Raw genomic sequence first — 10,993 nt, forward strand, 5'->3', positions numbered from 1 at the left:
TTTCAGCTTAAGATTATTATAATCTAGATTATTAAGTCAGATTACTATAAACTAGATTGTTATAATCTGTAGTAGAATAAGCGGTTAGTTGTTTCTTTCCTAGATTATTGTGTTTGCGAGTCTAAAGAGGGAGTGGGGTGGCATAGTGGGTAATTTTTCACCTAATAATCTGGAAAAAAACTCACCTAAATAAGCTTATCATATTATAATAAGCTGGGCTCCATATTATAATAAGCTACTTCAATAAGTTGTCTGTTTCTTTCAGCTTACTCCCAATAATCTGGATTATAATAATCCCAAACTGAAAGAAATAGGGCCTTAAAAGTGTTGCTATGGATAATGCGACATGTTTTTTTTTTGTTTTTCTGACTGTAGTTATGTAAGATATTATTGTAAGGCCAGTTCTGTAAATGATGCAGGGTGCGCGATGGCACAGCCCTACGGATATGTGCACGATTTTAGGTTTTTCCTTTTTATTTCTTATGTCTATGTTCATCCCTGATTGTTGTATAGGTAGGATATTTTCGTTGCTTAGTGAGGTACTCTATTCTCTAAAAAAAATGTTCAAAGAGAGTACTGTAGCCAACAGTTATAGGATATTTACCCATACATGAAGACAGAAGTACACGAGCTCCTGCATTCAGCTTGCTGTCGAGGCCACAGCAGTGCAAAACCGAAAATAATTGAGGTGGCACCACCATGCCATAGCTTACAACAGCCATAAGCCCACTCATCTTTGACGTTTTAGGGCTTTGGACCCCTCAAATGGAAGACACAACCAGGGAAAAAGAAAAAAAGCATCTCCTGCATGTTCAAGGCTGACACAAAGTCGTAGGCAGCAACTGTTCCTTGAAAATAAGACGCTAATGATGACCAAGGAGATCACATGGTTATACTGTTATATACAGGTAAAGTCATGGAGGGACAGGTGTGGAAGTGAGAGGCCGAAACAAAAGCTTTGGACCCAAATCGCCAATCAAAGATCATGAGCAGGTCAAACAAAGAGCCTCACAAGATCTTGACCTGTCCCAGCAGATCCAGCATTGTTTATATAGCAAGATCAGCAATCTGCATCCAAGATGTGCAAAGCATTTGCATTTCTTAGGGAAGCTTTTAATATGGACAGTACAGTTTGTTGCGGAGGTTTGGGCAAAACCGCTGTCCTTATCCCCCAGATCCTCCTATTAAATCTCATGCACTTTGGTTTCTTCATGCCATTCCATGGACCAGCTTAATACAACCTGATACTACCATCATCCTTTAATATACGACGTTGGTTAGTTCATTTACAAGTAACCAACATCTTAAAAAAAATCGGAAAGAGCATTTTTTTAAGAAGCAAGATGAGCAATATAACAAGCCTTTGCACATATATTATATTCTCTCATATGCAGTTCCCTGCATGATTGGGGCAAACAGCCAGACAAAAGCAGATATGCAGCATAGGAAAAGAAGAAGAAGAAGAAGAAGGAGAAAAACTATCTGACATTCTGCCTTTGCAGCATGGAGATGATCTCTGAAAACTGGGGGCGCTTCAGAGGGTTGTTGTCCCAGCACCTGGTCATCAGTGACCTGAGGAAATGAGGGCAGTCTCTTGGTATCTCTGGCCTCAGCCCGCATGCGGCGATCCCCACCGCTGCCTGCACCGGGGAGTATGTGGAGTATGCCTCCTCACCTGTGACCATCTCCCACAGCACCATCCCGTAGCTGTAGACGTTGCTCATCCAGGTCTCCGACACGCTCTCGGGATCTCCGGCAATGATCTGGTGCAGCATGGAAGTAAATTCTTTGGTCAGGACGGTTTCGATATAAGAACAAGCAATTGTAAAAGTATGCTCAAGGTACTGTGATTTTTTTAGGTTTTTTATGACCTGTTCGTTTTGTGATTGTCTGGCGAAGAGCGAACAAGAACATGATAGGAGCTCAAAATTGGTTTGTCAGGTTAAAAGGATGAAATAATGGTTCTCCATGGGAATGAAATATTAATATTTTTCAAAAAGAAATATTACTTGACAGGTAGAGCAACTATAATTCCTCAACTTGGCAAGATCAATCAATACTCTTCCAATTGCATGATCAAGCAGTAGTTCATTAACACAGTTTGGTCAGATTGATGCCTATGCGAACACCTAACATGCTACAGAAATCTGGAAGCAAACGTCTCACAAATAATTCCAGATAATGTCTATGAGTAGAAATGAAGAGATAATGCTGCAGTAAACAGCTTATTTCCAGAGATTGTACTTCTAGACTAGTGAATTTTAAGTAAATCAACCCAAGAAAACTAACCTCAGGAGCTAGCCATCGATAGCCAGAAGTCTCGTACTCGGTGACCTCACCAGCATTATTACAAGGGGTAACAATGCCCATATCCCCGAGGCACGCATTTCCTTGCCTGTCGAGCAGGATCCTCCGAGCGTTAAGATCACGATAGGTAATTGCGTAGCTGTTCATGAAGGCCAAACCCTCAGCAACATCAATAGCGATCTTAAGAATGTCTCGGAGTGACAATCTCTTGCTTCTCTGCATGATGATATCATGAACCGATCCTCCTTCCATCATCCTTGTTATTATGCAGAGCCCATGGTTCTCATTGAAGCAAATCCCATGGAATTGGAGGATGTTCCTCTGGCCACAGCTCATCAGCTGCAACAAGTCCTGACGGATTTCAACATCATAAGCACTTCCCATGTCACAGCCCCTCATTTTGTTGACCCAAACCTTCCTTCCTCTAAAAACACCCTTGAATGAATTTGGACCAACCCAATCAATAAACTCGATTTCCTCAGAGCTCAGCATCCAGCGGCCAAGCTCCTCGCCACCAGATCGAATGGTTTGCCACTCGTCTATAGAAACAAAAACTGATGATTGTGGTAGTGGGGTAGGCAGCTGTGGCTTGCAAGTTGGCTCATTGTCAAGAACCTGACCATCATCTGGATCAAACATAGATTCCTCATCAAAGTTTCTTGAACCTTCTTCTTGACAACCACAGAGCCCAAATGGGAGCTTAACACCGCCGCTGTTCTTCCGCTGCTTCTTTATTGCTGATTTCAGTGCTGCGTCGACCCGGTTCTTGAAGAACACCTCATTCCCAGGCTGCACGAGTATCATTACAACACCAAGCGTCAATCCTCTCTTCTCGAAGATCTGGATCCTCTTGCAGCAAAATGAAGGACTATCAAGTGAGCCTGACATTGACTGCCATGAAAGTGGTGCACTGCAGGCAAAAGTGAGCTGAAAAACAGTTCCTTCATTGGCACCTCCTCTGCCATTGCTTCCAGGAACTTCCTCAATACTCACTGCAGGCTGATCCTCACCAGCTGCCTGCTCTACAAGACGGGCATGCAAGAGCACATCTTTCATGTCAAATCCAGCCTGTGCATAGCTGCAAATGGAGATTTCTGCTTGTCAGCGAAACATTCCGCAATTCAGAGATGCATTATGCTACCAGCTTACATATCAAATTATGTACTTGACTCCGCAATTGGCACTCCCGAAATTCACAGGAGTAAAAAAATCGTAGAACTAAATACCAATTCTTTCACTAGCCTTTAATCTGGTTATCACTAGAATCTGTGAATTTTCAGTTTCTTAGTAGGCAAAAAACAAAAACGGCTGTTTTAAACTTTTAAGTGGCATTTTGCCACTGAAAAGACAACAGTTTGACATCCACCCATAGATCCAAAAAAACTGTTGGTTATTCAGCCCCTTCTTGAAGAAAATGGTCTCTGAACATAAAAAAAAAAAAGGGTGCGAACTTTGAGACACTGACCTGTTGGGAAGAGCGTCGAAGTGGCGGCGTAGGTCAGCGACGAGCTTCTCCGGCAGCTGCTGGGTGGCGCCGCCGCGGGAGTAGAGCTGCTGGAAGCCGCGGACGAGGAGCGGCGGCCTCTCGCCGACGGCGCGCGGCGAGGGGTCGCGAGGGAGGCCGCCGTTGTCCAGGTTCAGCGAGCTCTTGAACGCCGCGATGGCGCCGGCGAAGTTGCGCCCCAGCCGCTGCCACTTCTTCGGCGCCGCCTGCGCCGTCGTCGGCTCGCCGGCGGCGAAGGCCGCGTCGGCGCAGGTGGGGAGGGAATCGTCCGAGCGGACGTGGGGCTTCATGAGCACCTGCTCCACCATCTCCTCGTCGGTGCTCGGCCGGCCCGACCAGCACTCCAGCGCCGCCGCCATCGCCGGAGATACTCCGCTCTCTTCCGCTGCCGAATCTCCCTCTTCTCTGAGGGCAAATTGGCAGCAGAATGATGCGAATGGAGTAGAAACAAGATCTCGCCACTGACTTCTGCTTTGGCAGACTAAACCAAATGGACGAAACAAGTAGAATTTTTTCCCGGACTTCTTGGCTCTTGATCTACCACTACCACCACCACACAAGAGTAGTAAACCCACTGAAAAAGAGTGTTAAACTAAGGGAAAAGATGTAGATCGAGTATCAAGAGAAACAGCTTAAAAATTGCTGTTTCCTTGGTTGGGCTAGCTTGTAGGAGAATCTCAGGGTGGCATGGAACGGTTTCCTTTTCTTTTCTGATATTCTTTTGTGATGTTTCCTCTACATAATATAACTAGTATAGTTCTTGGTTCCAACTTAACTTCTCAGCTCAAATGAGGGAGAAGAAGAAGAAGAAGAAAGGAGGCAAACAAGGAGAGGAGAGGTGGCCAAAAAACTGATGCCGTCTTTTGTAGTAGTACGAGCTAGGCCCTGGTCCATCCGTCCATGACAGGAAGAGAGAGAGAGAGAGAGAGAGAGAGAGAGAGAGAGAGAGAGAGAGCAGTGGAACATGCATCATGGAGATGGAGAGAGGGTGGGGCTGGTGCCTTGCGATTAATTTATGGAGGGGTTTGGTGAGTTCATGTGATCTTGCTGCATTTGACAGGCGCAGGAAAATGAATTAAGGATGCCGTGCAAATGGCTTTGCAATCTGCCACACACACACTCTCTCTCTCTATGGCTGTATGTATGGATGGACCATGCACACTGCATACACACGCTGTAAGATGGAATTTATGGTCCAAAGTGTGAAGGAATCGTCACCCTCACGTTTTCCTTTCTCTGCTTCCATTGAGGTGGAGCTTCTTCCGTTGCATCTGCACTAATAAATATAGCCTGTAAAAAGGTTGTAGGGCAACTAAGCAACCGTCATGGAGTTATGATGGAAGGATATATATTCTTCAGAGTTCAGAGTAGTGGTAGCAGCAATTTATTTTCTTCAGATTGAGATCTTTACCCTTACCTCAATGAAACAATGACAGCAGTAAATCTGTAAAAACACAGTGAAGTCATGAAGAACAGTGCAGGCACAGGACATGGTAAAATTCCCTTCACATCGGTCATTTTGATGCTTTATGGTATCACGAGAAAGGAAAGCTTCCTCTGAATCTCTGCCGTTTGCTGCTTTGTCCATCGATGGCCTACCAGGGATGGCAGATATTATAGAAGAAAAAAAAATGCTCAGCTCGGGGGGTAAACAACACGACATTTCAAGATCTTTTGGTATCCTTCTCTGCAGTACAAATGTCACGTTGCTTGCGAGTTTCCATTGATGGCTGATGTACCACACTGGAGAAGAACAGAAATGCGGTCATGGAGATCTCATTGTCCGTGTTGCTTGCTGCTTATGGAAAGCTATAATTGACGAGCGCCCTGTTGAGCTGCATCTGCATTACTAGTCTCATCAATTTTTATAGCAAAGATTCCATTCATGATACTGTTAGGTTGCCAAAGCACTGGTACTCCATCCATCCATTGCTTATCCACTATAGCTTGAGATAACATGCAAAATCTCGTATGAAAACAAAAAACTAGTACTAACAATCTTTCAGCTGGAAATTTCTCTCTCGAGATTAATATTTATCCACCCTAATGGCGCCGCCAAGCACTGTTTAAGCACGCTATCACACACACTGATACACTGAACCTGAATAATCTGAATCAAGGTGACCATCCATTTCATTGTACAGCCACGCTGCCGTTTGCTTGCTTATTACCGGGATCGGCGCCGGCCGCTTCGATTTGACGCGGATCAACATATGAAATGCGGCCGGTTTTGACCATGTACGACAGACAGACAGATCAGTTTTATCGGTGGAGATGCCCGTATATGTTCAGACTTCAGAGACATTTCCTTTCACCTGTCCATTCGCCTCGGGCCAAACACGAGAAAACCCCAACCGAATCACAGCGTGTCGGCGATCTGATTGATTTGATTTGGCTCTCGTCGTCTTCGCACGCACAGGGCACAGCACAGCACCGGAATGCCGGATCATTCAGCCATTCACGACACCAACCTTCTCCACTGCACTGCACCGTGTGTGCGTGTTAGGATTAAGCGAGCTAATAAATCCGGGCTTTGCGGGGTTTGCTAATAGCCGGGGGTGGTGTGTGTGCGTTTGATGGGTCGGTTTCATTTTTGTGTCCTTGTGGACTGGTGACTACTCGCTGTTGGATACTACCTAATCCTATAGGCTCTCTTATCACTGTCCGCTTGGCCTTACGTGAGGAGACGGGTAGCGAGACGCCAAATTTTGTCACCCGGAGACATATATATACGCTGGGAATGAAGGGTTCTCTATGGAACAAACGCTACCGGCAATTGGGGTTCTGTCTCGGCTCATCCTGGATGGTCACACCTCTATTATCTGTAGACTCTAGATACCCTGGTGGGAGAGATACTGTTAAAACACTAGAATTATGTATTTATGTGGTTCTTTTTTTTTTCTCTATATAGCTAATGGGAGTAGCTGATCAACATAACAGATGGTATTGACTTCCCACGACTAATTAATTAATGCTAATAATGCTAAGCATCTAAATACTCCTCCCAAAATTTCGCATGAGCTTATATCACTACTACCGAAAACGTCATCGGTGCCGGTTTTTCCAACCGACACTAAAAAGATGGTGATGATGACCCTAGGTCAAAGGTGCCGGTTGAAGACCCGACACCTTTGAGGCGCACACAAGCCAAAAAAGAATGGCTCGACATATTGAGTCATCAAGCTGATCCCAAATCATACCCCAAATACCAAAATATTGTCTCAAATCCATGAACACATCAATAATCCCCTAAAAAAACACGAATATTTCATATGTGTCGTTTTTTAATTAACCGACACATATAATATATAATATGTGTTTTTTTAAAAAAAAACAGCACCTATATTATTGGTGTCGGCTTTTTTATATAACCAACACCTACAATCACTTAAAGGTGTCTTTGTTTTTTATTTTCAACATGTTGAGATGGAAAAAACACTAAAGATATCGGTTTAGTTGTTTCGACACCTATAGCACCGACCTATATGTGTCTTTCTGTATATAACGAGATAGAGGAGAGAAAAAAAACATACAGAGTAAAATGGCACTCCTCATACAAGGGATAATCAACACACAAACTTTAAGAAAAAAGAGAAATAAAGAATGGATTGAACAAATAAGTAAAATAAAATTGTTGAGATTAATGTGTTAGAGATAGTGTGTACTATACTTGTTCCGTAAAAGAAAAAACACCTACTATGAGATAGTATGAGATGTATTGTGAAGTATATATATTATCTCTGAGCTTAAATAGATAAAATTAGAAATGACATGCAATTACCTTTTGTATGAACTCGCTCTTCATCACCGTGTTCTTTCATTCATTTCGAATAGTCACTGCACCAAATAATAAACGGAAGAGGACCAGCAGCCGTTGATCGATCAGAGGAACAGAGGACACGTCGCCACGCGCGAGGACGCGAGGACGGTGATCCATGTGCGCCGCGCGCGCGGCAAGGGCATGTGACGCGAGCCACGCCGAGCACCCGATCCGGACGGCACGAGGTTGGTGGCGGCGCGGCCGCTCGGCTCAGCCGCCGTCCGATCCGTCCGATCCCTCTCCCTCGATCGAGAGCTGGCGTCCCCTGGTGGTCTGATGCGTGGAGTACTTAGGCTGTGATTGAGGGAGAGAGGATTAAGAAGATTGGAAAAATACATAAAACGAGATGAGCCATTAGTGTATAATTAATTAAGTATTAACTATTTTAAATTTTAAAAATAGACTAATATGATTTTTTAAAACAACTTTTATATATAAATTTTTTACAAAAAATATACTGTTTAGTAGTTTGGGAAGCGTGCGCGTGGAAAATGAGTGACAGTATCTCCAATCTCTCCCCAATCTTCTTTGAAAGAACGCACCCTTACTAGTTAAGAGGCATGGGCGATGATCTACTTGTATAGAGTTGTAGTTAACGAACGAACTAACCAACTAACCAAGGCACTGCTCCATCATCTCATCTGTCCGGGTGTCCACAGTGCCTGCTAGATTCGGTTTGCCTTTCTTTTCCATCCTCCTCGCGGTTTCCTAGGCCCAACCCAATAATCAAGCGCCTCGTCCCGTCCCGTCCGTACGGCTCCGCCTGCGAGGACCACATGCCGCGCCCCAGCGCGCCGGTGGTTGGCAAAAAGATCTCTCCGCCATGTGGAGAGTGGAGCTCGAGTTTAGCGTGCAGCATCCAGCATGCCGACCGGTGGCGAGTCGGCGACACGGCTCACACGAGTACTGTACTGCTACGATGATCTTCGTGGGTTCTAAAATAGTCTATTTCACCTCCTTCCTCCTCTCTTACCTTGGCCGAATCGTATCCCACATCCATAAAACGAGGTATAACTCCCGGAAAGGCTAATAGGCGATCGCCCGCCAGGCGGTGGGTGTAGCGATCAATTCGCTCCCCCCCCTCCCTCTCTCTCCCTCCACCTGGTTTCCTTTTTTGGCACCGTATTACTTTCCTATTTTATCAAGTTTATGCACCTCAAGTTTACACATTTAGAGACCCAAAGTTTATAAGTCAAAAGTTTATATATCCGATTCAAATTTGAATTTGAATTCAAATATTTTTTATATATAGTATTTCTATACATCTAAAGTTTATAGACCTAAAGTTTATAAGTCAAAAGTTTATATTCCGATTCAAATTTGAATTTGAATTCAAATATTTTTTATACATAGTATTTCTATACATCTAAAATTTATAGACCTAAAGTTTATATACCCGTTTCAAATTTGAATTTGAATTCAAATAATAGTTTATAGACCCAAAGTTCATAAATAAAAAGTTTACATACCTGTTTCAAATTTGAATTTAAATTCAAATATTATTTTATAGACCCAAAGGTTATAGGTCAAAAGTTTATATACCCGTTTCAAATTTGAATTTGAATTCAAATTCAAATATTAGTTTATAGACCCAAAGTTTATAAGTAAAAAGTTTACATACCCGTTTTCAAATTTAAATTTGAATTCTAATATTTATGGTGTAGTAGAAAAAGAAGAAGGGGAGGAGAAAGGGGGAAAGGAGGTAATGTGTACAGGAGGAGGGGCGGGTGATCGCTGGGGAGGGGAGGGAGCGATCACCCGCCCATTAGGACTCCCCTATAACTCCTCCCCAAACATTAAGGGGTGTTTAGATGGGGCTAAAATATTTTAGTCCATGTCACATCGGATGTGCAGACACTAATTTAGAGTATTAAACATAGGCTAATAAAAAACTAATTTTATAAATGAGAACTAATTTGCGAGACGATTTTTTTAAGCCTAATTAATACATAATTAGCAAATGTTTACTGTAGCATCACATAGGTTAATCATGGATTAATTAGGCTCAATAAATTCTTCTCGCGAATTAGTCCAAGGTTATGGAATGGGTTTTGTAATTAATCTATGCTTAATACTCTAAATTAGTGTCCAAACATCCGATGTGACAGGGACTAAATTTTATCCGGTGTGACATGGACTAAATTTTAGTCCCTAGTTCCCAAACACCCCCTAGAGACCGTTGCAAATTCACTTCTCTTGTGTTTTTAAAAGTGGGTTTCTGCTGATGTGGCAAAACATATGCAGTGGTTCCTACATGTCAGTTTCATTACTTTTCTCCTCTCCTCTCCTCTCTCCTTGCAAGCAACTACGGAGGCGAGACAAGCCGGAGGACGCCACCAGCAGTGGCAAAGTGGCGCGAGTCAGGGCCACCGTAAGGACTGGCGCAAATGGAGAGGACCCTATGGCCAACAGCGGAATGCAAAAGTTGACGACTATGATAGGAAGATAGACCTGGTCAGACAGCCAGACAAAAACATGGGCAACGACGGCCTCACATCCACATAAGGGGTTGAGACAGAAAGGTGACAAGTCGTCGAGGCGGCATCGAGGCGGTGTCGAAAGTCAGTGCGATGGTCGCAGCAGCCTAGTGCCTTATGTAAATGGAGCTTGGGCTCACGCAATGGATGCGAAGGGGATATAGGAAGAGGGTGAGGAGCTGGAGTAGGAGGCCGGCCATCGCTGGGCTCAACCCTTCTTCTTTCACGCTGCGTACTGGTCGCGATCTCATCTCTCCTGAGCAGTGGCTGCACCAGCCCAATGGTCATCGAGCTCGCAGTGACGCAGACGAAGCTTGGGCTCCCACAATGGAGATGGAGGGGAGCAACGCGGGCGTCGTCACCGAGCTCCCAAGCGGCGCGGGCAGCGGTGCCATCACCAAGCTCAACGATGCGACCTCAACGAGCACGCGAGGGGAGCGAGGGGTAGGAGCGGTCGGGAATGACTCAAGATCTGTCCACTGCCACTCAACAAGGCATTACCGCCAAGATTTCTTGGTAAAGAGGAGCCGCCGCCGCCGCCGCCACCACGGCCGCCTTGTTCTTCTCACGCCAACCGCCGCCCTTTCCCTGTCGGTCTCTAGCTTGGATAGCACGAGGAAAAGGAGATGGAGAAATGGAGGATGAGGAGGAGGCTAGAGGAAGAAGATAGAATCCTTGATTGGTGGCCCCCACATGGGGCCTACCTTTTTTTGTTACCTTGTCACATGGGATGAAGACTTAGTCAACACGCCATGTAAGCTAAAACTTGGCTCAATACTGTCCGAGGAGAATATTTGCATTAGTTTTCAAAGTTGGTTTATACCAGGTTTTATAGTTAAGGATCAGATCCGATCAACGGCAAAAAAGGAGGGAGGCAAATAGAGT

At 44.4% G+C, this 10,993-nt stretch overlaps 1 protein-coding gene across 1 annotated transcript; it reads right to left on the bottom strand.

The window, feature by feature from the left end:
* Nucleotides 1–1,346: 1,346 nt before the first annotated feature.
* Nucleotides 1,347–5,003, bottom strand: LOC127768053 (uncharacterized). The gene is made up of 3 exons (XM_052293564.1): nt 3,773–5,003; nt 2,290–3,385; nt 1,347–1,763 (listed from the first exon to the last, which is right to left on the bottom strand). Exons 1-3 carry the CDS (start codon nt 4,168–4,170, stop codon nt 1,479–1,481), a joined length of 1,779 nt encoding a protein of 592 aa, XP_052149524.1. The 5' UTR covers nt 4,171–5,003; the 3' UTR covers nt 1,347–1,478.
* Nucleotides 5,004–10,993: the final 5,990 nt, after the last annotated feature.

The sequence above is a fragment of the Oryza glaberrima genome, chromosome 3, assembly GCF_000147395.1.
Source record: "Oryza glaberrima chromosome 3, OglaRS2, whole genome shotgun sequence".
Classification (NCBI taxonomy): domain Eukaryota; kingdom Viridiplantae; phylum Streptophyta; class Magnoliopsida; order Poales; family Poaceae; genus Oryza; species Oryza glaberrima.

Bases quoted from the DNA above. Each gene is read 5' to 3' on its own strand.
- LOC127768053 (XM_052293564.1), bottom strand. From the start codon at position 4,170: ATGGCGGCGGCGCTGGAGTGCTGGTCGGGCCGGCCGAGCACCGACGAG. The intron at 3,386-3,772 runs GTCAGTGTCTCA...CTCCATTTGCAG, and splicing joins TTCGACGCTCTTCCCAACAG to CTATGCACAGGCTGGATTTG. The intron at 1,764-2,289 runs GTTAGTTTTCTT...ATGCTGCACCAG, and splicing joins ATCGATGGCTAGCTCCTGAG to ATCATTGCCGGAGATCCCGA.